The sequence below is a fragment of the Castor canadensis genome, chromosome 6 (genome assembly GCF_047511655.1).
Source record: "Castor canadensis chromosome 6, mCasCan1.hap1v2, whole genome shotgun sequence".
Taxonomy (NCBI): domain Eukaryota; kingdom Metazoa; phylum Chordata; class Mammalia; order Rodentia; family Castoridae; genus Castor; species Castor canadensis.
In genome coordinates, this window is record NC_133391.1 from 163,010,991 (window position 1) to 163,038,527 (window position 27,537).

Here is a 27,537-nt window from a genome sequence, read left to right on the forward strand (position 1 = left end):
GCCATTCTTAGGCACTGGGTGTTAGGGCTTCATCTTGCAACATGCCATAAAGCCATTGGCACAGCCGTGTGCTTGTGTGAGTGGTGGTGGTGCAGGGCGTTGCTTCTGCGTGCTTGATTTACTTCCTCCGATGCCTTTGAGCCTGGAAACCAGGCAGCCCCACCATCTTAGCATTTCTTGCAGAGGTGCAAGTGAATAGATGTCCCCGTGGAGGGGCAAGGCACAAAGCTTTGGTAACTCTATAGCTTCTGGTTTCTGCTCTCGAATTTTCACTTATTTTCTGGACTGCATTTTTTTTTTCCCTGAAAGGTAAGATTGTGTGCAGAAGGTGTATGGTACTTTATGGAGGAAGATACAGAATTTTCTCAATGGTTTTCTCACCTTTTATGTGTCATACAAAGACACGTACCATAAAATTTGCCATTTTGACTCTTTACGTGTACAATTCAGGGATGTTAAGTAGGGTCTCACTGTGGTGTTTCTATTCCACCTCCCACATGTCATTCACCCAGACAAAAACTGTGCTGGTTAAGCAGGAAATCTCCTTTCCCCCTCCCCAGTCCCTTCTTTTCCTTTTTTTTTTTTTTTTTTTTTTCTTGTTACCTTTCGACCCTGACGTTTCATAATAGGCACCGGTGAGGGAGGAAACTGGATCCAACAGCCTTTGTGCCAAGGAGGAGACTAGGATTAGGTGTCACCTGGGAACTGGGATTTAGGTCTGGGCTCCATACCATCCTCCTCCGGTTTTACCTTTCCTTGAAATCCCTCTTTGAAACAGCTGCGTTCATTGGTCCAGAGAGTGGAGACTTCGCCCAGCAGGTAGAGAGACAACACCGGCTGTGGGCCCAGCTGTCCCCTCCTGATAGCGCACGGCCAGTCCGCGGTGTTGACCGTCCCCGGTTACGCGGTGCGCGCGCGCGTGCGAGGAGGACCGCATCGCTGGCCTGCCGCTGCCGTGCTCGCGGTAACGCAGCCCTGTCCCCTCCGTGTGCTTGTAGACTTACATCGGCTCCATCATCGCCTCGGTGAACCCCTACCAGCCCATCGCCGGCCTGTACGATCGCGGCACCATGGAGCAGTATAGCACGCATCACCTGGGCGAGCTGCCTCCGCACATCTTTGCCATTGCCAACGAGTGCTACCGCTGCTTGTGGAAGCGTCACGACAACCAATGCGTCCTCATCAGGTATGGTGGGTGCGGGCGATGCGGTGCGGGGCGCTGGGGAAAGGCGGGGAGGTGGGCAGGAGGGATCGGCACCGCACAGCTCCGCTGGCCTGCAGCCCAGGAATCAATCACCCCCAGCTCAAAACCTGCGAAGGAGGGGAAGACAGCCTTATGGCTACCTGCTTCGCAGGTGGAAGCTCCCTGTTGAATAGCTTGGTAACTAAGCGTTCAGAAAATGTGGCATGCTCTTGGAGAAGCAGAGGGATCCTGTCGACTGGTTCTTGGCTTAGAATAACCACTCCATTCTCATTCATTCATTCTCGTTTTCTTTCCCTCCACCCCCCACCCCCACTTGCTATGATTATTCTTTGGTTTATTTGTCCTGCCTGTTTAAGGAAATGGTGCCTGGTTCTTTCAAATTTAAAATATTTCATGGACTCTAGTGTGCGGGTCAAAATGCTTGTATATTTGAACAAGGTTTCCTTTTTTCTCAAGCATGATAAAATTATTGCAGATAAAAATCTTCCAAATTTAATAATTAATAATGTAATACAGTAATACTTTAATTTTAATAATGGGATGCTCCTGTAGTTGACCTCTGAATTAGCTGCAGAGAAAGGGTTTACTATGTATACGTCAAGAACATGTATATTCAAGGACAGGTGTATTTCAATTTTTTTTTTTGTGCAGAGGGACTTGGCATATCTGTGTTAGCCAAGCTGAGCTTATTTTTGAAAAATAAAGTCCTAGGAGCCCCACCATCAAAACCTTTGTAGTAGGCACTGCCTAAAAAAGTAGTGGAATATATATATTTTTAATATTCCTTAATTTTTTTGTTAACTAGTTCAAATTGACCTCATCGCATATGTCCCAGAGGCATCCTGTCGAATCTTCTACCAGTCGTTCTTATTGGAATCGTGGGTGGTACCCAAAGTGGAGGTGGTGAACATCTCTTGTACCGGGTTTCTGTGCAGTCTCCAAGCACCTTCTTCATTTGTGCTTCCAGGCATTCATTCATGGAATACGGCTGTTACAGAGGAGCAGCAGGGTACTTAAACAGCTACTGTGGAAGATTTTGACTCCTGTTTTAAATGGCTTTCTAGTCCCAGCTTGTGGCTAAATAGTTATTATATTATTTCAAGAGGGACAGGGGAAAAAAAAGGGTGTCTGGATTTGGGGGAGGACAATGAAAAGACCCCCACTCCCCAATTTCCAGTTGAATGGAGGTAAGGCACAGGAGACAGATGGAAAACCATATGTCACCTTTAGACTTCGAGCCAGTCAGGCTTGCCCAGATTGTACTCACCTGCTCATGGGTACAGCCAGGTAACTGGTGGCCGCCATCACTGGGAAACTCCCAGATGGTGAAGAGCAGAGCAGAGCACAGAGCTGAGCTGAGCGTGCTCATGCAGCCTTTCTTCTAGCTCTCCATCAGGGAAGCCATTCATGTTCATGTGGGGAGGGCACATGTGCCAGAGGAGCCCCCTGTGAGACCCCAGGCAAAGGAAACTGGACAGTCTGCCTAGTGAAGACGTGTGAGATGTGCTCACACTGCCCCTGTGGTATCTGAATGAGAGTGGGTGAGAAAGGATAGCTTAAGGTTTTTTCCAGGATTGTGGTGTGTCAGACACCATACCAAGAGCTTCCAGACATCCAGGCATTGAACCCTGTTGCAGCCTTTGATGTAGGCTGCTCTGATGATGTCTACAGTGCCACACAGAAAATGACTTCCAGGGACAGTGTTCTTACTGGCAGTTGTTACCCGTTGTCCTTGTTGGTGGTTCTCTATTTTAACAGATGGGAATTACATGTATATGACTGAACTCATTCTGTCTGTTTGTGTCTTCCCCACCCTGCTCTCTAGAAGCATATGGACAGATGTACTCTATTCTCTGTCACTTTAGCAGCACCCAAATGCTAGGCTGTGGCAACAACTTGGGTAGAGGAACTGTCAGTGTATTCAGTAAAGCAAATAGGGATCACACTGCTTTCAGTTAATTAAAGTGATGCTTCTTGCTTAATACATAAACAGAGCATTTCAGAATCATGCTTAATAAAATAATTCATAACTAAGAGAGACATTGCTTATATTGCTTTTTTTCCCCCTCTCTTCTTCTGAAATAGGGTGTTGCTTTGTAGCCCAGGCCCTTGAACTCGTGATCCTCCTGTCTGAGCCCATACTTGTGAATTTTTTTTTTTGAAGTTAGAATTTAAGATCATTTTTTCATCATACAGAATATAATTTCAGGAGATCAGCAGAAAGACAGAGAACTTAACCTATTTTAAGAATACAAACTTAATGTCCACCTTAGGTCCCTAAATATTTGCTACTGGTTTGTGTTTATTACTTTCAATGGAAAAAATGAGAGCAGGAATAACACATCACTTGCTAGACAGCAGTTTAGGAAGAAAGTGAAAGAAATCAAACACGGTTATTGTGCGTGTGCGTGTGTGTGTGTGAATGTGTGGCAAAATGGAAAAGAAGTGGCATTTAATGCTCAAGACTAGTATTTAAAAATAAGGGGACTGGAGGGTCGGTTCCCCAAAAGAAAGCTCCCATTATGTAATGCTGTGATGTTGAAAGAGTAACTGTATTTATCTAAATTAGCTTAGGAAATAGAGACGTTTAGAATAGATTTCTCTCTAAAATATGTCTTGGTTTTAATAGATATTTCCAACAGTTTTTTAGTGGGGGAGTGGGGCTGTGGGAATTAAGAGAAAAATGAGTTGAAAAGTAAATACTGCTGGGTACTGTAGCCCTGCTTAGCATTCCTTAAGCATGGTCCATGTGCCCCCTGCTGGACACAACATATCTCCACTACTTCCGGCACTGCTTTCCTGCTAGTGTCTTTAAAATTGGAAAATATTCAATCCCCAGCCCCCAAAATAAATCAGAAGATAAACCTGTTTGGAACTAGACAGGATTTTATGGTTTACTTTTTCTGTCACTTGGTTAAGGTCCCTAGCTATGTGGTGGCAGTGCCAAGCCTCTAGGCTTCCAGTCCTCGCCTTTCTTTGATCTAATTTTCAAGATGGTTGCCTGACAAATTTTGGTTTTATTTTTTTCTTTTTGTGCACATTTAAGTGGAAGCTTATGCTATTCCAGTTTTAAATATAAATATAAATTCAAAATTCTTGAGAATTTTTGTTCCAAGGTCAGCATTTGACCTTGGTTGATCTAGTACATTTAACCTTGACTTTAGTTTTTCAGACATTGTGTAGGGCAGGCAGTTTTCTTTGTTGTGGTCTTTTGGTGCAGATGATATTTTAAGATCTATAAAGTGGTGTCAAGAGACAATTACATCAAATGCACTTATAGGTCTAATTGGTTTTCATTCGAGATTTATGAATTGAGGCAGTCTCAGTAGCCTGAGAATGAGGGCTCCCACAGGGAAATAGCAGAACAGAGGGTTTGTAAGGTGGGAATAAGGAAATCCAACAGTAGAAATGTAACAGATTGGTTAACATTTTTTTTTTTGGTAAGGGTTGAAGCAGAGGGTACTTCCTTATTGTACTAACTCAGATAGACTGGAATCTCCTCTATTTCCAGAAAAACTTGTCCATTTTTGCATCTATCTGCTCCCATAAAGCTTCAGTTTGATTATGTAGCACTTAGCAGAGAGATGCCATTTTGATTTGGTCTGGTCCTTGGTCTGGTGCAGAACTCAACCCAAAACAAAGGCCTACCATAATTTTTGTCTCACAATGGGCAAGGCCCGAGGCTAATTTGTCTTTGCAACTCTGCACCCAGGACAGTATCTGGTAGAAAGCCAGCATTCAGCAGCTATCAGTCAAAAGATGAATACTTGGGAGTGACTGTTGGTTCAGAATCTTTGCTTGCTTGTGTGTTTTGGTTTTTCAAAACTGGAGCAATTTATTCTTCTTCCTTTACATACTAGAGTAATAATTGAATGTTTGTTTTTTTTCTGTTTCTGGAAGTATATCTAGAAATGATAGCTTTGGTACAGAACTGTGTCCTGGATTTGAATAGGTCATGGGCATGGTTCCTAGTTGAATAACACAGCAGCAGAAGATGGGGTGGAAGAGGCAAGGAAAGGGAACTGAAATCCACTGAGAAGATTCATTTGTGTGTAATCTTCAGGGAAGCCTCAAACACATTTTCTTTTTATTTTTTTATTTTTGAAATTTCTTTGATTGATTTATTTGACCATGCTTGGTCAGAACCACATGCAATAATTCTGGGAATTAGGTAGGCTTGCTATACTTAAGTCAACCCTGGTTTCTTTCTTTTTTTTTTTAATTTTTATTTTTTTATTATTCATTTGTGCATACAATGCTTGGGTCATTTCTCCCCCCTGCCCCCACCCCCTCCCTTACCACCACTCCGCCCCCTCCCTCTCCCCCACCCCCTCGATACCCAGCAGAAACTATTTTGCCCTTACCTCTAATTTTGTTGAAGAGAGAGTATAAGCAATAATAGAAAGGAACAAGGGTTTCTGCTAGTTGAGATAAGGATAGCTATACAGGGCATTGACTCACATTAATTTCCTGTGCGTGTGTGTTACCTTCTAGGTTAATTCTTCTTGATGTAACCTTTTCTCTTGTTCCTGGTCCCTTTCTCCTATTGGCCTCAGATGCTTTTAAGGATTCTGCTTTAGTTTCTCTGCGTCAAACACATTTTCTATTGGAAAACTGAGACTCAGAACTGGTGAGTGACTTGCTAAAGAGACTTGAGCTTTTAACAACAAACTTGGGATTGGAACTTCAGTTTTTCTGCCATCTCGAATCCTACTTCCTGTACAGGGTCATATATTTCAGGCTTTGTTTAGATTGCTAAGATCATTGGGCTTAGTCCTTAAGATAGTAGAGAAGTTTCCAAAGTGTTTTAGCAAGCTAGGAAGTGATTTTATGTTTTGGGATAATCCTGTGACTCAAGGGAATTTGATTCACAGGGTGGAGAATGTTTGCTCATCAAATGCCAACAAAAGTATTGTATAAAGAGTCAAAGAGAATGTATTTTAGGTTTTGTGGGGGAGACTGTAACCAAACACAGTGGTTTTCAGTTTAATGAGTACAGTCAAAAAAAAAAAAAAAAAAAAAGGCACAACCAAGAGTTAAAAGAGTAGAGAAAACTGGACATGGTGGTTCACATTTGTAATTCCAGCTACTCAGGAGGTGGAAATCTGGAGGATACAGGTTCAAGGCCAGCCCTAGCAAAAAGTTAGTGAGACTATGTACAATGAATAAGCCAGGCCTGGTAGCCCAAATCTGTCATCCCAGCTATGCAGGAAACGTAGGTAGGAAGATTGCAGTCTGAGGCTGGCCCCGAGCAAAATGTAAGACCCTATCTGAAAAATAATTAAAGCAAAAAAAAAAAAACCTACGGTGAAACGGATGTTGGGAGGGTGGGGATTGAGGTGTGGCCCAGGTGGTAGAGTGTTTGCCTAGCAAGCATAAAGCCCTACGTTCATGTTCTGATACACCAAAGAGAGTGTGGAAGTTATTTCCAAAGAAACACCTCCCTGATCAAAGGAGCATGGGATTGTATTTCAGGGAGCCTATACATATTCATATAGGAAAACACTTTAGGAGTGGTGTGTTCCTAGGCATGCTCAGTTTAAGGTCATAGTTCAGGAAGGAAAGATGGCAGACATGTTTCTGGGCTTAGGTAAAGGTCATGGAGCATATTCTCAAAAAGATTAAAATGGTAGAAATGGTAGACAGGAATACTCCTAGTCATGCCCAGTTTTCCCCCCTCTACCCCTAAAAAAGTTTTAGCTGAAACAAAGGAAAAGAACATTAATATTGGATTAATATAGGAGATTACTCCTAAAGGTGCCTACCTCCTTAGGGGATAACGGGGAGTTCTGTTGGAACTCCTCAACTCTGAGCTTGGAGTGCAAAAGCACTCACAATATGTAACAGATATGGTAGACTGTGTTTCAATAAAACTTTATTTGTAAATACAGGCTTCCTTTTCCTTTTCATAGTTGCAGAGTTTGCTTAACAACCAGAAAAGCATTTGGTTCATGTGGATGGAAATGTTATTGCTGAAACCTGTGTTCCTATTTGCACCAAGGCACAGGACGGTAATTGCCATAAGTAAAGGAGAACAAAGTAGAACTGTGAACAGGAAGGAGGAAGGGGGTAAAGGTTAGATAAAAGTCTCTTCTTTCCTCGATGTTAATGTCTGGGGACATCTGTAGTAGTTCTTGAGTTTTAGTAATTTGTGAGTTCTTCAATTATTTTTACTCTTTTGTCTAATTTATGTAACACTTTCACATCCCAATGTAGGAGTAATCACTGTTTGCCTCCTGTAATAGTCAGCTTTTCAGTGCTATAAGAAAAAACTTGAGGTAGCCAGCTTATAAAGAGAGAACATTTATTTTGGCTCACAGTTTTAGAGGTTCCAGTCCATGATTAATTGGCCTGTTGCTTTGGGCTTGTGGTGAGACAGCACATCATGGTGGGAGCACATGGTGGAGCAAAACCATTCCCCTAATGAACAGGAAGCAAGAGAGAGAGGAAGAACCAGAGTGAGGCCCACAGTTCCTTTTGGAGGCATACCCTCAATGGCGTAAAGGACCTCGCAAAAGTCCCCACCTCCCACAGGCACACTCTGAGGACTAAGCCTTGAATACATGGACCTTTGGGGGACATTCAAGGTCTAGATATCTGAAGAATGTGAAACTGCTCTTAAGAGCAACACTTCGTCAACCTGGCTTCATAGTTCTGATAACTGTGCTCCTCCCTATAGGTTTGGATGGGGGATATCAGATGATATTAATGTGCAGTCAAGTTTGAGAACCACTGTACAAATCTGAATTTTATTTTTAGTTCAGATTGTACTACTGTATTCTAAAAAATGTGCTTAAACATGCTTGAAGATATGATACAAGAAAAAGTATTGAGACTGTCAAGATTGATATCTGTGACTGTCAGTCCATCAATTTCCAGCCATATTTGTTCTAACTGTATTATTCATGTTCTCTTTAAGTACCTTCTTTTTTTTTTTTTTTTGAGCTACTGAGGTTTGAACTCAGGGACTTGTGCTTGCTAGACAAGCACTCTATCTCTTAAGCCACACCCCCAGCCCTACAAGTGCATCTCAGCAACAATGAAATCTAATGAGAATGAGAGTTAGGAGTTTTCTTTCCTGTAGAGTCTGAGCAGTGGCCTTTCCATGATTGTATTTTTGCCATGTTATGCTATGCAAGGTAGGCTGATGCTGTAACACACAGGCCCCAATCTCAGGCTTAACCTGGGAATGATTTGTCACTCACGTCACAGCCCTCTGTGGGGAGGTGAGGGGCTTTACTCACGCTTGGTGCTTCCTTGTCTTCGAGATGTTCCAGCCCATGGGCACCCAGAGAGAGGGCCAAGAGAAGGGGGCTTGTAGGCACAGGTGTAGGAATGGCATACATCCCTCTTGCTCAGTTCTTCAACTGCTCTTTCTTATTCCTTTGTTCACATTCAGTCCCCTTGTGACTGCCTGCCTGCCTACACTTACTGAAAGGGAGCCTGAAATGCCCTCTACTTCTGTGTGCCAAAGGAGAAAGAGACAGTTTGGGGGAACACAAAACATATTTCTTTCTCACCATTTTAACTAGAGAACTTACCCCTTTGGTTTTCCTTTCTGTTTTTAACAATTCTCTCATTAACAACTACTATGTAGATACATTTTTGGAAATGTGGAGAGCTACTTAGATATTTCTCAGAACTTTCTCTCCTCTTTTCAGTGTCTCTTATTGTGGGCGTCATTGTCCAGTGTCTCCTGTGTGCCAAGCTCAGAGCTGTGCTGGTACCAGGTATGTGAAGAGGAATGCTAAGTCCTGTGCTAGGAAGATTCTGGTTGCTGATAAATGAAACCACAGCCAAAGCTGGCCTAACTTATGCAGGTCTTTAATATCTCATGTAACATGAGGCAGGGCAGTTTCTAGGATGTGGATTCGGCCACTCCTGCTGGGCTTGTCTCAATTTTCTTGGCTTTTGCTTCATGATCTCAAGATAAGTGTAGATTCTCAGATGTTTTCTATCTGCCAGAAAGGCATATTTCGGTGTCTCTGGGGTGTGTTTGTGTGTGTGTGTTTGTGAAGGCTTTGCCAGGAACCATAGCCCCCTGGAGGTGATGGCTCTTTGGTTGGAATTATGACACCTTACCAGGCCCAGCCCTAATATTTGAGAAGGGCATGGAATGACTGGTGGGCCCGGATAAGTGAAGATTCCCTGAGGGCCCCTGATGCCCAGCCTGGCTCCAGGAGTGTCATCTCTGAGTCATTTCCTCTCTGTTAGTGCATGTGCTTAATCATTCACCATGTTTTCAGCAACATTCCTGTCCTGATAATGCCCCAGATCTTGCTCTCCAAAAGGACTTTCTTTAGCTCTCAATGAGTCTCCTGCTAATTCCACCACCAAGCAATTATTAACTGGCCACTTCAGGTGTTTGTCCTGCTGTGCAGTTTTTAACCTTTTGTATAAGTTCCATCCATCCTTTCTGCTGCTTCTGTTCTCCCTGCAGTTCTGAGCATGGTGCCTTAACCAAAAGTGACTGGCCTCCCTCCAAATTTCTTTCATCTCCATATTTTTCTCTGCACCTCCAGTCCCATTAAAGGTACCCAGGACCTGATCACCACACGCTACATAAGAAATAAGTTCCCTGAGGGAGATTCTGTACCTCCACGGCTGACTTCTTTAAGGTGACTTTGATGGGTCTCTTTTCTCTTCCAGCACCTGCCCTTGGCTCTGCCCCCCTCAACTCAAGCTTAGCCCCTCTTTCGATGCTTCCTCTGATTTAGTCTGGTTGGCTTCGCCAGTCACGGATCTCACTCTGAAGTGCACATCTGCCCAGGCTTCACTGGTTTCTGTGTTTCACTCTGTTGTTATCTTACGGTATAACTCAGACCTTCTTTCTTTCTCTCATTGGTCCAATCTTTCTGAATTATTCTGCTTACCTTCCCTTAACTGTGACTAACATATGATGTCTGTGGGACTTTGGAGTCAAACACACCTGGTGTTCAGTTCTGACTGAGGCGCTTAGCCATTGCCTCCCTTGCAGGATTATCAGGGTTTTGTATGGGCGTGTACCTGTGAGCTCATCCCCCTCTCCTCCATAATACTGATGAATGGTTTTATTTCAATGCACATTTACCTGTGTTAGGTTTCCCAGTCAGGTATGTTAATATCCTTATTCATTTCACAAATACTCACCAAGCACCTGCTACCAGCGAGGTGTAGTTGAAGTGTTTGGGATGTGCTTGCTTGTGAACAAGAGGACAGTCCTGACTCCTAGAGAGCTCCCTCCCATGAAAGGCACCATCCAGCTTAGGATTTTCACGTAATAAAAGGCAGTGCTGTTTACCACATGTGCAGAAAGAGGCAAGATCAGAAACGGGTCAGCGTCTACAAGAAAGCACTTCTGCCATCCTTCCACTCAGCTCTTTTGCAGCAAGTATTTTGATGTCCCTTTTCCCACTTGTCCACAGTTGTTCTGCTGAAAAATTGTAGCGCCATTGACCAAGCTGGTTGTACAAACAATATTCATACTTAGAAGCACAAACTTATACATTTTGTCTTTCAGTGGTGAAAGTGGTGCAGGTAAAACTGAAAGCACTAAATTGATCCTCAAGTTTCTCTCGGCCATCAGCCAACAGTCTTTGGACTTGTCCTTGAAGGAGGAGACATCCTGCGTTGAACAAGCTATTCTTGAAAGCAGGTATTTTGTTCATTAATTTCCTTGTTCCTAGCCAATGGGATTCACTTTCCATGTGGTGTGGAATTGTTAAAATTAGTTGGTCCGGTTTCTCTTTTTCTTGACTTCTCTTTTATAATCCCTTAAGAAATGGACTCGATACATGTCTAATGCTTTCCAACATCCTCAGCAACAACTGTTTCCAGGTGAAGATGTTCCTGACCCTTCCCCATTGGGCCAGGTTGAGATGGTGACTGACCAGTTTCTGAGGAGGAGCTGGCTGCAGCCTCCTTCCCTGGGGCTCTGACTCTAGCCGCCCATGTTTCTGAAGGATTGGGTCAGATGGGGCACAGTTGGGAGTTGTGAAGAGAACAAAGATGGCCTCTTTAGAAGCCATGTTATTAGCAGAAACTCCACTCCCCATTCAGAGGAACAAGGAAGACTCTGTCCAGTGGTCATCTGTGAGAGGCTGGGTAGGGCAGAGCAGCATGTCACCTGAATTGTCATATAAGATGTGTGATTGCCTGGTGTCTGATTTGTGTCTTGTAAGACATCACAGATCCTGTTATTGAGAGAGCTGTCCAGGGGTTGGCAAGCTGCTGCCTGAGACCCAGACTCTACAGCCTGCTTTTATTATTTTTTTTTAACTAAGCATTCAAACACTTAATTTTTAAAATTGCAGCTAATATACAGAACTTAAAATTTTAATTATTTTTCAGCATACTCCTCGGTAGCAGTAAGTACATTCATAGGACTGTGCAACAGTTACCATATCTGCCTCTAGAACTTCTTCATCTCCCTCCTGCAGCCTTTTTTTTTGTAAATAGTTTTGTTGGAGCCCAGCCACACTCATTTGTATTATTTCTTGCTGCTTTTGAGCTACAGTGGCAGAGCAGAGTAGTTGTAACAGGGACCCCATGGTCTGCAGAGCCTAAAACATTTACTGTCTGCTCCTTTGTAGAAAACATTTGCCAACCTCTGCTCTAGTCTGACTGCACATTAGAGTTAGAAAAGACTCAAAGATGCTAAACGAATTGCTACCAGAACGTGCAACAAATGGGTGACATTCTTAGGACTGGGTCCTTTCAGCTTCCAGAATTTGAGTGTAGACTTTTCTGTGCAGTCCTTGGTTTATATGTATCAGTCAAAGCTAACTTGTACCCGGCTGAGCCACTGGGACTCCGTAACTGTGTGGTACCCTCGGCCAGCACAGCTAGCTGTGTATTCCTTACCCACCTTCAAGGTGGATATTCAGGGTAAACCCTTTTCAGTGTTTGGGAAATCTGGCTCTTCTTTAAGTCAACATAGTCACCATAGGGCCTTTTGGTTGTAGATTTTTCTTGCATTTGCATATTTTGGCATTTGTTTTTAGATCTGCCCTAAGTAATACTCTCTCTGCTCTCGCTTCTTCCACAGCCCCATCATGGAGGCTTTTGGCAACGCAAAGACAGTGCACAACAACAATTCCAGTCGTTTTGGGAAGTTCGTTCAGCTGAACATCTGCTGGAAGGGAAATATTCAGGGAGGAAGAATTGTGGATTGTACCCTGCTTCGTTTAGGTTTTGTCTATAGCATGTGACTATGTGGGAGCTAGTCTCATCATAAGTACACGCCAAAGGAACATGAAAACGCTTCTTACTCCAGTTCAGCCTCACTTACATGTAGTAAAGCAATACTTGACTTATTAATTATTCTATGAGATAACCATTTTTCTTTTGGAAATCTCTGATATCATATCTATAATCTGAAGATTTAGATTCATCATTTTATTTGTCTGTTTTTTTTTTTTTCTGTAACAGAATGCCTGACTCTGGGTAATTTATAAAGAAAAGAGGAAATCAGAGTGGTGGTACACACCAGTAATTCTAGCACTCTGGATGCTAAGGCAAGAGGATAGTGAGTTCAAGGCCCATCCTGGGTTACATGACAAGATCATGTCTCAAACAAACAAAAATGTTCTTAAAGAAAAAAAAAAAGGTTTATTTTAGCTCCCAGTTTTGAAGGCTGAAGTCCAAGATCAGGCAGACTCATTGTTCCGCCTGTAGTGTGGGTCTTCTGGCTCCGTCAGAGCATGGTGGGCAGTATCTTAGAGAGAGTACATGAGCGAGAGAACACGTGGCATGACAGGAAGTGAGAGAGAGAAGCAAGACCGTTTCTACTCATGCGTGAGAGAATTGATGTGCCCACAAAATCAGTCTTAATCCCTTCTGAAGACAGACCCCCCATGACCTAACCACCTCCCACTGGGCCCCACCTCTCAAGGGTTCCACTACCACACTGGGGAGCAAGGAGGGCTTAGCAGCATGAACCGTTAGGGGATATACTAAACCATATCAAAGCCATGGTTGTCATCAAACATCAGATATTTGCTTGCAGTCAGTTCTGTCACACAAAGTTTGGGCCACATGTCATGTTTAGAGTTGGTGATGTGGTCTTTGGTGTGTTTGCTTGTCTTTGGCACTGGAGGTGTCGATGTCAGAGGAGCAGGAAGCTATAATTTTGGGGGTGATAAGAAAATGAAGGTTAATTCAGCTCGTCATAGCTTTGTTTTGATCCTTGACTTGCCATTGCTTTTCACATGAAGATTTATTAGAAAAAGTAAGTACACATGATTTATTTCACATTTCCCATAGTAGCTATTTTCAGAAATTATTGGTTTGTATAAATTAAGCAGGAAACATCTCTGATATGAATCTGGTCTCTCCCTTCAGAACCGAGTAGTAAGGCAAAATCCTGGGGAAAGAAATTTTCACATATTCTATGCGCTGCTGGCAGGGCTGGAACCTGGGGAGAGAGGTGAGTGAGTGTCAAACACCAGAGACAGATAAGCAACTCATTTTCCACTTAAAACATTTCCATAAGTGGTAAGGCATCTCTTTTGATGCCTTAATGTATATTAATGTATATTTGATCACTTAATGTATATTAGGAGAGTACAAAAGGTGCTAAATTCATTTTAAGGCCAAGTAACAGAGAGAGAAAATTATCTAGAGAAATCTCAAAGTTTTTTTTTTAAAGAGTCTTGGTATATTTTTTTATTTGAAGGATATTTGTGAAAGTACATGTATATTAAAGCTAGTTTTACTTTTAAACCACGCCAGAATAAAATTAACTTCTAAATGTTTGATTTTTAAGAGAAAGTGAAAAAGAACCATCATGAGTCTTATTTTCAGTAGCATTTTGTGCCATCCCAGTTAGTTTAATTAAACTTTTTTCTGTTTTCCTTAGATAACAATTACAAGGGAATTTTATTATCATAATAGGGGACTGTTAGTGACAGAGGATTGTGTGTGCAATTTAGTTTTTAAAAGCATGGAGTATGATTTCCAGCACTAAAATAAATAAATAAATAAATAAATAAAATCCTAGAGTGAACTCTTGAATTTTATCTTATCCTGGCCAGCTGAGTACTGATGCTATCTATCTATGCTTTCTTTGTCTTTGTGCAGAAGAACTTTATTTATCTGTGCCAGAAAACTACCATTACTTGAATCAATCTGGATGTATAGAAGACAAGACAATCAGTGACCAGGCATCCTTTAGGGAAGTTATTGTAAGTTACTTTATTATTTTCTTCTATTAAGAATATAGACTTCATTTTCTGTTTCAAAACATTAAACAAAAGCAGAAATAACTGCATTTGGACAGATGTGTGAGGATACGTATTTCCTTCTTTCTGAATTGTGATGAAGACTGCTTTCCAAACTGGAAAAGTAATTCAAGGAATTATCTTTCTTTAGAATGTAGAGGATGTCTGTATCAATCAGGACAGATGCATGGTGTTTACTTGGAACAGCGGGTTCAGAGTGTATATCCTCTGTCCTCCCAAAAAACCAAAACCAATTCCTAGGCTTTGCTATAAGCAAATCCATTGGCCACTGGACCAGGTGACCATTGGGTTGTCATCCAGTTCCAGTTCTTAATTGTGCTGAGCATTTCTGATTGCTTGAACAGTAGTCATCTTAAGGCTGTGTGTTGTGGTATGCCTCAGAGTTGGATCTCTTACCGTTCTCAGATGTCACACAGGCTTTGTTACAAGGTGGCTGCACTGACAAAGCCTGGGCACTGTTAGCACCTCACCTGAATGAGTATGGCTAGAGATCACATATTTGTGGGCTCAGTGCCTTTGCCAGAGTCCTTACAAGAATAGTGGGATACAATGCATCGAGCATTGATTCATTACCTATGGGACTGTCATCATCATTAATGCAGCTGACATTTTGAAGATTTGGAGGCCCTCTGCATCCATGTTTCATAACCTCAGATCTAACTGACCAGAGAACAAAAATATTTTTAAAAAATATACTTAACATGTACACCTCATCATTATTCCCTAAATAATATAGTATAACAACTACTCATACACATTGTATTAGGTATTATAAGTACTCTGGAAGTGATTTAAAATATACAGGAGAGAGACAGAAGACTGTTGGAGTGGCTCAAATGGCAGAGGACCTGCCCAGAAAGCACGAGGCCCTGAGATCAAACCCCAGTACCACCAAAAAAATGCTAGTAATAATGAAGTGTACAGGAGGATGTGCATAGGTTATATGCAAATGCTGTGCCGTTTTACATGAGGTACTTGGACATTCTTGGATTCTAATATTTGTCGGGGTTCCTGGAACCAATGCTTTGTAGATACCAAGGGATGAGTATATTATGAACTTCATATGGACTTAGCTCTCTTCTCTTAATAGTTTCTCTATTCTAAGACTCAGAGAGGATTGTGACCAGCCTACCCTTATCCAGTACCTGGTAGAGCCAGTAGCCAAACAGTCTAATAGCAAATCCTAACTAAACCACCAGACAAGTCCTACCTGTTTTCAGTGTACTTCAGATTTGTCTTTCTAGGTTGTTTTTTAAAGACCAACAACTCCCTGTTCCAACCCCCCAGTTATTCTCAAAGGAGTGTCTTGTGCAATAAAATCAAAAGTATTTTTAAGTGAGTATAAATCATACATCATTTCTCTAAGTTGAAAATGAAGTCCATACCATTCTGGGCTACCATATCCTGATGCTCTTCCCCAGGACTTCACACATGCTAGCCAAGTGCTCTACCACTAAACCTCTCCCCCCAGCCCTTCATCATCATCATCTCCCTCTCTCTTTTTTTTTTTTTTTGGTACTGGAGTTTGAACTCAGGGCCTTATATGTATGCTAGGCAGGTGCTCTATCACTTGAGCCACTCTGTCTGCCCTTTTTTGTGATGGGTTTTTTCCGAGATAAGATCTCTCAAACTAGTTGCCTGTGCTGGCTTCGAACTGCAGTCCTCCTGATCTCTGCCTCCTGAGTATCTAGTATTACAGATGTGAGCCACAGTGCCTGGCAGAACGATTGTATTTTAAATGTCTTTCTCCATTTTATTTTGGTCTCCTACACTTTTTCTCTCTACTCAAATCTTCCTTCACAATCCATTTATTATTGTTTTTATTGAAAAAAAATCTGTGTTAGAACAAGTACTTATACCTATTTTTAATGAGAAGAGCAGAAAAAGTCTTGTCTAAGGAATTTTTTATATATTTGCTTCTTTCCTAAAGCTGAGAACAGTAATTTGTGATAAAAACGATGTTTCTTGTGGAGACAGACTTCTAGTTTTCCAAGTCTGTCTGGTCTTACTGCAGGATCCACACACAGAGAGCTAACCTGCTACCAGAGTGCACTTGGTGTCAGGGATTCCTGGGATCTGGAAAGACCTTGAGAAACTCCTTTGATGGGCTTCCTCTGTCTTCCTCTTGGGGCATCATTTTCCTACCTAGAACTGTTTGCTCCTTTTGTTAGCTACAAGTGAACTTTGTGAGCTCTGCTTAGTTTCTGTGATTGCTAGCTTTCATTGTTCAATTGAATAGGATTTGGCATTTGAAATCTGGTCTTAAGACAAAATGATCTATCATCTAGAAAGGAAGGAACATTTATTGATGAGACTAACATAAGACACCCAACAAACTTAGTCTAGATATGTATTCTGTTTGTAGAATGCATTTGTAGGTCTTTAAGTATTTAATTAGCATTGGGCTCATCAGATCAAGACTTAGCTGATCTTAAGATCACAAATGTAACATTTTTGCTGTTTTTATTTAACCTTGTTCTAGAGCTTCTAAGCAATGCATTAAAAAAAGAAATGAAACGAAATTAATGTTCTATTCTTAGGGGAAAAAAGGAAGAAAAATATTCCTTTCTGTAAATAACAAGATTCTCTCCTCTAAACCTGTGAGAATCAAGAATTGATTAAATAATCTTTTATAAGCACAAAATGAGATCCCTTGTAGCAAGTAAAACATATGTTTAAGTGTATTTAATAGTATGGAAAAGTTTACTTAGTACAAGGCAGAGGGGAAGGCTGCACTATATACATATTTATAATCATTTTTAAATAAGCATTTATGTTTCACATATTTATAGCATTTTTACATGCAGAAAAAAGAACAAAATATATACCAAAAATGTTATCTCATGTGGCAGAATTCTAGGATTTTATTCTGTATCATTCTTTGTATGTTCTATTTTTATAATGGGCATGCTAACTTTTTAATGGTTATATGATTGTATGGTTGTATTCCTAATGCAGCCTGGGTCTGCATATCTGTGGGTTCCATCCCATGGTTTCAACCAACTGTGGATCTAGTAATTAGGCCTATAATGGTTTTGTCTGCACTGATCATGTACAGAACTTTTTTCTTATCATTATTCCCTAAGTGATACTGAATAATAACTATGTACACAACATTGCATCGTATTAGATTTAAGTCATCTAGATATGATCTAAGGCAAGCAGAAGGAGATTAACAAATTATATGCAAATATTACACTACTGTATGTATGAGACTTGGGAATGGATTTTGGTATCCACGGGGCATCCTGAAACCAATCCCCCAAGGGATAGCTCTATGGTAATCTAATCATAAGTGTCATTATCAACATCAGCTGGCCCATCTTACTGCCTTGTGCAACACTACAGCAAGAGTGACACAGACATGGCTCACAAAGCGGGATTACCCTCTTGGAGCTGAAGGTGGTTTTTATACATTGCACACGTGTGAACACCTGCCACAAGCCACGTGCTGTTTTAAATGTCAGAGACACTGCAGTGAGCAAATCAGATGTAATCCCTGCATTCTGCTAGAGAAATGGAACAGGTCACGCTGCTGTGTTTTGGAATGCAATAAGTACACTTTAATTCCATGAAGCTCCTTTTCCCAGAGGTAGTGGAATTGAAGGGAAGGGACCATATTCTACTGGGGCTCAAGGATAATGTGTTTGCAGAATGCATTAAAATGTTAATGGGGAGAAGTTATTTCTGGGATTATGTATGAAAATGTCACTTCTGGTGTTCATTTGCAGCTCCTAAAAATACAAATCTTATGAATCTTAATGTCTTGTTATTCATGCAGTAGGGCTTTTATTTTTAAGAATTGTGCATATTTCACTGAGAAATGGTTTTATGTATTTTTTTTTAATTAACATTAATAGGAGCAAATGCTGGTGAGGTATTCTGCACAGTTTTAGGGGACTTGGTTTTTCTGGAACAGGCAATGAACGTATGTTCAATTTCATAACCATTTTACACAGTTTTCTAAATTACACCATAAATGTTTCGGTCAGGATAAAAAGCTATTTCAATGTCAGAAGTAACAACCAATTTCTTTTACTGCCTGCATTTGACCTACCAGGATGGTGGCTGATGAAATGTGAGGTAACTGGATTTTTTGATGAGTGATCATCTGTTAATTCTCTTGCTCAACAAATACTGAATATTTACAGTGTGCTTGGCCATGGACCACAGCTGGGATTTCCTGATCACATAGAGTTTACCGAGTATATCCATCGGTTTTGGATGGTGCATGGCCATGTTATGGGGGTGTAAATTCATTCAGCATGAGTCAGATTTTATTAAGATTTAAAGGCTCGACTTTGTGCTTCAGTTTTGCCAACCATGGAAACATCTGTCTCTTTCAGTCATAGAAAACATGTGAACTGTCAACCTGAAGAGCAAATACAGAGATGCTTCAAAGATAATGAGTTATTTGGAGGACTACTTCAGTGGGAATAGGTGTATTATACGCATATTTAAGCAGTTTGAGGCAAGGGGAAGTTTTAAAGGGCAAATGGGGATGATTGTAGAAGTGTTTTTGAAATAATAATCCTTGGCTCAAAGGATCAGTAGCAAGAGTGGCGTCCAGCCAAGGCTGGGCAGGCAGTTTTGCGATGAATGTCCTTAACGGGAATATTTTCTGTTTGCAGTTGTGGCCCAGGCACAAAGTTCTTGTTCTCAGGCATCCATGTGTGAGATTCCCTTCTTCATAACTTCTCAGCTTTGTTGAGTTAAGTTTGACACAAGTGACTCCATTTTTATTCTGACATCACAAACTATAAGCAAATTTTATATATAAAAAAAACTTACTTGAAAATACCACATCATAAAATATAACAGTATTTCATAATAGGCTGTTATTCAATTACTTATTCATAATTTACTTCACCCCAAACAGCCTCCCCTTCCAGCATTTCAGGCATATTGTTTGTTCAAGGTTCAGCTAGATTCTTATGCTTTCTGAAGGAGTGACTTGCCTCCCCTGCTTCTTGTGGGATGACCTTTGCTGCTTAAGAGTTGAGACTGTATCACATCTTGGTCACCCCCCCCCACACACACACACATTCACACATTCACAGCATTTTTTATGTGCTTAATAAACTTTTATTGGAAATAATTTGTGCAATTCCTCTTTACCACTTTTGTAACTAAGTTGCTGTTTAGCAATTCTGAGCCCTAGTGAGAATTTCCCAGGGTTTTTTTCAGTCTTGACCCATATTATGGAGATAATAAAATAATTATAATCAGCCTTAAAGTGGCTACTCTTGCCAAGAAGGGGGGGTGCTGCTCAGTACAATGGTTGTAAATGGACAGCAAGAGACAGTAAACGGAGATTCTTGCTGGTAGTTTTGGCACACACCCACGCTGGTAGTAATTGGTTGCCAACATTAAATTACCCCATGTTTAATGAAATTACCACTTATCACTGTACTCCTAATTAATCACTTAGAGTTAGACTTGAAAGCAGTCAAATTTATTAATATAGTAAGCATATTAATTTTGTCCCATTTCATCTCATATCTCCATATGCAGCCTTTGTATGTATCTTAAGAACTTAAACAAGACTTTTTAAAATCAGGAATGTGTTGATTTTTTCATTGATAGGACCTTTCTGCTACTGTATATTTTTTGAGGTTTTATTTTGTAAGTACTGGGGCTTGAACACAGGGTTTCATGTTCCCTGGGCAGGCGATCTACTGCTTGATCCATACCTCCAACCCTGTGTACTTATTTTTTAACAATCTTATTTCCTTTTAGTATTATGTAAGTCCATGTAGGTGACTTAGCAAAGACTTTTATTTCTGTGATCATTGTAAGATTGGCTTAGAAAATCTTTAAAACTACTTTTGAGTATATTATGTTATATGTGAAGAAAGCTAATCAAAGAAAAACAACATAGGTACTTTATAACTATTTTATTAGTATCTGACTTGGTCTTTAACATTGTTTAAAAAGTCTTGAGAACAAGAAATTATTACTTATTTCTTTGCTTTAACCTTTAGCCTAAATCACTGATATATGTCAAATTTAGAATAATTATTTTCCTACAGGCTTTTTTAAATTGATAAGTGCTTGACAAAGTACTTCTTTGCAACAATTTGTTTGTACCTATGAAATGAGAATCAGCCCACCTTTGATTAAGTAATTCATGGTCTTTTAATTTATTTTAATGTTATTGAGCTATTATATACTTATAATAAAATATAATAAATGCTTCCACGTAAAAATACAGGTTTTGATAAATTTTGTATTTACACACCCATGTACACATAACCAGGATCAAGCTAAAGGATAGTTCTGTCCCCCAAAGTTATTCTGTGCCCACTGCACACCTGCCTCTAGAAAACCAATGTCCTGATTTCAGTTACACTACAATACGTTTGTCTTCTGTGCAGTTCCATGTCAGAGAAGCATGGTATGCAGTCTCCTGTGTCTAGCTTCCTCCAGTCATCCACATCAAATGGAACTATTTGTTCCATTTCTGGTATTGGTTTTCCATTGAATAGACAATGGCTGTGTATCCACTTCCCCATTCAGAGTCTGATTTTGTTGTAAAAATATTGCCAGTATTGCCAACATGTCAAAAGACGTGAAAGAACATAAGATAGAATCTAATGTTCACAAGCCTATCAACTACTAATGAAGAGTTAGCCCTAAGAGAAACTATGCAACTGTTTTCAATTTTGTAAATGTCCTTTGCAGCCTGAATTTTAAAAATAATTATAGCTGTAAAAAATTAAATTTTAGGGGCTGGGGATATAGTTTGGTGGGAAAGTGCTTGCTTTGGGTTTAATCCCCCTCACTACACAAAAATTTTATTTTTACATTTTATATTAAGTTATAAATATAATTGTTTTTGTATAATGTTTATAATTTCCTGTAAAAACAATACTGTCTGCTTCCTGTTGTAAGTTTGTTTACTATTTCAGCTTGTCTAAATGTAGGATAATTAGAATTTTTTTCCTTCTGCAATTGTGGTTAAGGTCTTTACAATAATCTCTGTAGTGGGTATTTTGTGAAGGTTGTCTTGGGCTGGAGATATTGCTCAAGTGGTATAGTGCCTGCCTACCAAGTGTAAGGCCCTGAGTTCAAACACCAGTACTGTCAAAAAATAAACATAAAAATTAAATTTAGGATTGATGGAGTGGCTCAAGTGGTAGAGCACCTGCCAAGCAAGCACAGGGCACAAATTCAATCCTCCAGTACCACCACCTTAAAAAAAAAAAAAAGTTCTCTTTTCTGCTGAAATTTTCTTTGAAACAAATTTCCAGCATTGGAATTTTTGTAGGGTTACTTAAGCTATATATATATTTTTTCTTTTTATGCCCTTAGAAAGTAATCAAAATGGGTAGATAATAAAGAGAAGTCTTTAGATTGAGCCTGACTTTGAATCTTGGTTGGTTGTGCAACCCAGGGAAAGTTATTTAACCTCTCTAAACCTTTTCTTTGTTTTATCCCCAGATACTAACATTGTAAGATTATGTACAAATGTGACCCAGTGCAGTCATGCCACATAATCCTGTTGTTCTCCAAAGAGATTTAACTAATTTATAGTACCAGGAACCAGTGTCTAAATGTCCCCATCTCACCAATCTTTACGTCTAGCTTTCAGAAACTTCTTGCTAGTCATAGAGATGATCACAGATTCACTTTAATTCACACGTTTGGTTTCTAGGAAGGGCAACAGTATTGTGGATTTGCATTTTCTCCTTTGAGCAATGCCTATTTTATTTTTTGTTGCTCAAGTATTTTTCAGGAGAACTTTAAATTCTGTTTCTTTTGCCATTGTTTTCTCTTTCTGTCTGGCTTTATTGCTTATTCCCTGTAAAGAAATTAAACTTTTCACAGTTGAGAACCAGTTGTTTCCTTTTGCAATTTCTATTGCTTCCAAATTGTGCATGGTTTCCTTCTTTCCTGTCTCCTGTGCTCATTGTATGCGTCCAAGTCCTATTTGTGCAGGGCATTTTCATCAGCAGTGCCAGCTGTTCTCTCCATGTATGTGTGTGAGAGAGAGAGAGAGAGAGAGAGAGTTTCTCTTTCTCTTTTTAAATAGCCTTTTCCTCTCAAGAGTGTGGCTCCTAAATGAATGAATCTTAGATGAGTCAGAAAACACCTGGTAAAAGTTGTTTAGGTACTTGTTGGTGGTAACAAAGTCCTGTAAGTGCTTGTTTATTTGTCCCCAAACAGAATTATGTTGACTTCCAGTTACTATCCTGAGGCCAAGATACGATCTTAAATGCTTTAGAAATGTTAAAAATAGAGCTATGATGAATGTCTAGGGAAGCAGGCCCCAGTCTATTCAGCTTTTCCATCAATATCCACTATAGAAGGAAAAAGTTTCAAATCTTTTGAGTTTCTGATAGAGAACTTTATTCCGCTGTTTGGCTCTTTGTCATGTTTAACCATTAGGACAAGGCCCCAAAGATTACACGTGGGGCAAGTCATGTGAAGCATACCCACTTTCCCATCCTGAAATGAATTCTTAGGTAGTGTAAACAGAACGCTTAAATGTAAGGCAGATGTATATTGTATTCTCTCTGAGCATTCTGCAATTCTTTACTTCTCTTCTTTATGTGTATCATTGTAAAAGTGAGTGTTTTCCATCTATAGCCTGTTTTCTTGCTTTAGAACAACGTCTAATAATTTTATCCATTCCTGAACATGCTTTAAAGACCACCATAAAATTCAATACATTTTCTTCTAGACGGCAATGGAAGTAATGCAGTTCAGCAAGGAGGAAGTTCGGGAAATTTTGAGGTTGCTTGCTGGTATACTACATCTTGGCAACATAGAATTTATCACTGCTGGTGGGGCACAGGTTTCCTTCAAAACAGGTAAGATGATGCCTGGCTGTCTGCCAATTCTTCCCTTCCTTGGGGAAAATTAAACCTAATTGGCCTTTGACAGAAAAAATTCTCTGATCCCTAGAATAAAACAGTTATGGTTATTACTGTTGTTGTTTTGTTTTGTTTTAGGAGGTTTTTGTTGGTGCTTGGGATAGAACCCAGGTCTTGCACTTGTTAAAGTACACTTTCTACCACTGAGCTACGTTCACAGCTCAAGAGCTATAGAATTTTAACTGTTATCTGATGTGAGGGATTGCTAGTAAAGAGCCAAAGCATACAAAAAGTTGTTAATGAATTGGGATGGTGTCCGTGATCTTGTTCTTTCCCAAAAATGGAAAATGAGCCAAATGAGTAGGGATATGAGCAATGAAGGCTTGATACAGGAAAGGATGGTAAGTCATGTGCTGTCGTGCTTTACCATGGTTTTCACCAGTACGGTGTAGTGAAACAGTTAAGACTATCAGTTTTCTGGGGTATGACTCAGTGGTAGGGGGTTTTCCTAGCCTGTAGAAGGCCCTAGGTTCAATCCTCTACAGTGAAGAAATCAAAAAACTACTAGTTTTCCAAACCTGAATGCTGGGTTCATAACTCAGCTCTGCCACAAGCTGTTTCCTGTTATATTTCCCCTCAGCTCTAGTGACTTCACTTCTGTAGATTCCTTCAAGGTCTGTTGTCAACATAAAATGAGTTCAGTCACATATTTGCATCAATTGTCATCTTCCTGGAGTGGTTTGTTTAATATGTAATTTATACATTTTGAAAATTTTTCTGATAGAAGCATAGATGTAGTCACGAGGTTGGAAATTGGATGACTTCAGAGTCAAAATGGTGGTAGATAGATCAGTCTATAGGTCAGTAGTTCTCAAATGTTTGATACCACCCAGTTCCTCTCAACATTTTAGAAAATCATAGGACCCTAAAGAGCTTTTGCCTATGTGGGTTATATCTGTGTATGTGTACTGCATTAGAAATTAAAACTGAGGGATTTAGGGGGGATTTTTTGGGAGGAAGGGGAGGGACAGGACTAGTGTTTGAACTCGGAGCCTCACACTTGCTATGCAGGTACTGTACCACTTGAGCCACTCTTGTCAGCCCCTGATTTAAAATATTTTTAAGTCACTTAAAGCTAATGGTAATAAACCCATGACCTATAAAAATAAATACATTTTTATTTAAAAGGCTGTTTTCTCAAACAGAAGAAGTTGGTGAGAAGAGTTGCTTTGTGATACTGTTTTGTAAATTTCTTTAATGTCTAACAAAATAAAGGAGAGCTAGAGTCTCATGTCTGCTTCTGCATTCAGTTTGAGATGCCTCATATCCTGTGAACTTTTAAAAACTCTTCTCTATGCTGGTGAGAAAATGAGAGTGAAAAGCAAATAACATCTTAATTTTCCCTATGAAAATGGTCACCAGCCTCTTCAGGAATTTGATGATGGCCAGCCAGCACTTTGCCCAAGCACTGGGATCTGTTAGTTCTGCCTGAGGGATTAGAGAATGAATCCTGCTTTATGATGCTGTGTGTAGTCAGATTTGAACCCATTTGAGGTCCAGTGGCTGGTTTGTTTGGGGGGCTATGGGTCGCCACCTGTGTCTTATTTTTTGCTTTCAGCTTTGGGCAGGTCTGCAGAGTTACTTGGGCTAGACCCAGCACAGCTCACGGATGCTCTGACCCAAAGATCAATGTTCCTCAGGGGAGAAGAGATCCTCACGCCTCTCAGCGTTCAGCAGGTATACTCGCTCTGCCATCAAAACTTGTCTTAATTGTCACTCCTGGGATTTCAGATCCAAGGCTTTGATTTGCATAAGTAACTCCAGTGAACCATTTAAATGACTTTGGCTCTTAGTCAAAATGTAGAAGACATCCAAGTTTTGAAAATAGACTAAGCTTATGAATTGTTTCCTAAGAGACAGTGTAAGGGTATTTATAAGTAGATTGTGTCTAAGGCAGATCACCTGAGTTTGAGTCTTGATCCTCCCACTTACTACTGTCTGTTCTTGGGAAATTTGTGCCTACCTTCCCTCTTCTGTAAGTCAAGGATAATTATCAAACCCAAGTCACAGAATTCTTACAGAGATAAAAATAACAAATATATGCTAAGTATTTAATGTCTATTTCTGAGTAAGTCCTAAATAAATGTTAGCCATAATAATTTGTTGTTATTACTACACATGAAGACAGTACAATAGAATGTTACTCATTTTTGCCATTGCTACTGCCTTGAGCCAATTTATATATATGCTAGCCCTACTAATATGCTTCTTACTAGATAAATAAAAATGTTAACTGGAAGAAAAATGTTTCTCTGTTCAAAGTAGGAAATGAGAAGATGATTCCTTAAAAACTGAGGTTTTTATGTCTTAGGCCTGTTATAATTTGTTCTGAGATACCTAGATTCAGATTCTTCTACCTAACCAGACATATAGAGTTGAGTTTGGAAACCTGTTATTGACAGGAGTTGGTGAGTCTTACTATCAAGTTAAGTGAGTTTATCCTTTTTTTAGATATCTGTATTTTCCTCAATGTTAGGTCCCTCCCCATTGTAGTGTATGTGTGCAACAAGTGGGACTTGCCTGCCGGGGTTGCCCAAGGTCTCCTTTCTCACAGGCAATGGATAGCAGAGACTCCTTGGCCATGGCACTTTATGCACGCTGCTTTGAGTGGGTGATCAAGAAGATCAACAGCAGGATCAAGGGCAAAGATGATTTCAAATCTATTGGCATCCTTGACATCTTTGGATTTGAAAACTTTGAGGTAGGCTTCCAAAGAGTGGGATGTGTGAATTCTTGTCTGATTTTCAGCCCAGTTAAACAAATCTCTCGAAATAGGCCTTGATATTTTTCTCTGGAGATACTTTCTTTCATCTTTTTGTTTTGCTTTTGTGTGTAGTAGTGGAAGGCACTAAAGGTATTTATTGCATGTGGTCCCCTCTTAGGTTAACCACTTTGAGCAGTTCAATATCAACTATGCAAATGAGAAACTTCAGGAATACTTCAATAAGCATATTTTTTCTTTAGAACAACTAGAATATAGCAGGTAAGCACTCGAAGGATCCCATGTCAAAGTCTGTTTTTAATCAGCTGATTTAGTTTAAAACTACACTTGGATTTCACTTGGCCCTTTGATCCTTTCTGCAGAGAAGGACTCGTGTGGGAAAACATTGACTGGATAGACAATGGAGAATGTCTAGACTTGATCGAGAAGGTAATGGATTGCTGAATGGTTACAGGCCCAGGGGTGTCCAGCCGGGCTGATTCCTATTTATGGGAACCAAATAGCTTGCGCAAACATGCACATCAAAGACGTGAATGTTTAGAACACAATGGGCCATTTGGAAGCACAAATGTAAATGTTCATGGTTGAATTTAAATACTTGGCTGCTTCAAACCTATTGTCTCACTGAAGACAATATTTTAGAATCAACAGGGTGTGAATTGGCTTTACTTAGATTTTAAGTCAGCAGCAAAGCTTTGTCAGCCTCGCCAATAGAAGATCTGCCACTTGAGAAAGTTATGTCCATAAAATTGCAGTGGATTCCATATTGAAAGAGATTTATCGAGTTTAAATCTATTGTTTTTTTTATGGCGTATCATTCTGAATTTTTCAATCCAAAAATTACCATGCTTTTTCTTTTAACTACTGACTCCATAGAGAATGGAGAGGAATGGAGCTCTGAAAGTAGTTTGAAAGATAAGACATTCAACACTTAATTCATTCAGACTTTTTCTCTGTCCTATAGAAGCTTGGCCTCCTTGCTCTTATCAATGAAGAAAGCCATTTTCCCCAAGCCACAGACAACACCTTGCTGGAGAAGTTACACAACCAACACGCGGTACGTCCAAACCTGCCAATTCTTACTTAGGTCTAAGCAGTGCATCTGTAGACAAGCTGTTCAGTGCTATTAGCCCAAGTGTGTCTCCTGTTTCTAATGTTGTTTTTCAAATCGAAGCCCTTCTCCCCTTACTAGATCCGCATTAAATAAGGTTAGACTTGGGGACTACTGGGCAGAATATGCCTATTTATTTCATGAATTGAGGACTGGAAAATTCTGAGTTGCTATAATAACAGTTGAGACTCAGATGGTTTTGAGTATATCCTTTGCTGTGTCCTAAAACTCTGAAGATACATGACAAGGATTGCCATTGTTTTTACTGTCTGCGTTTTCTTTAAAAGTCAAAGAAAATTAGTGAGTGAACTAGTGTTTGTATTTCTTATTAGAATAACCACTTTTACGTGAAGCCCAGAGTTGCGGTCAACAATTTTGGAGTGAAACACTATGCTGGAGAG

General features: G+C 40.1%; 1 protein-coding gene across 2 annotated transcripts in view; it reads left to right on the forward strand.

The window, feature by feature from the left end:
- Positions 1-27,537, forward strand: part of Myo10 (myosin X) — a 197,615-nt gene that overhangs the window by 94,681 nt on the left and 75,397 nt on the right. The window contains exons 4-16 of one of the 2 annotated variants that reach the window (XM_020179611.2): positions 999-1,186; positions 10,704-10,838; positions 12,231-12,355; positions 13,399-13,412; positions 13,526-13,610; positions 14,264-14,367; positions 23,111-23,240; positions 24,862-24,980; positions 25,858-26,004; positions 26,186-26,286; positions 26,388-26,454; positions 26,990-27,082; positions 27,469-27,537. In XM_020179611.2, the coding sequence (XP_020035200.1) occupies positions 999-1,186; positions 10,704-10,838; positions 12,231-12,355; positions 13,399-13,412; positions 13,526-13,610; positions 14,264-14,367; positions 23,111-23,240; positions 24,862-24,980; positions 25,858-26,004; positions 26,186-26,286; positions 26,388-26,454; positions 26,990-27,082; positions 27,469-27,537 (1,377 nt within the window). Of the gene's footprint in view, positions 1-998; positions 1,187-10,703; positions 10,839-12,230; positions 12,356-12,464; positions 13,413-13,525; positions 13,611-14,263; positions 14,368-23,110; positions 23,241-24,861; positions 24,981-25,857; positions 26,005-26,185; positions 26,287-26,387; positions 26,455-26,989; positions 27,083-27,468 lie in introns of those variants that run through there. The other variant, XM_074077703.1, reaches the window with a different exon arrangement.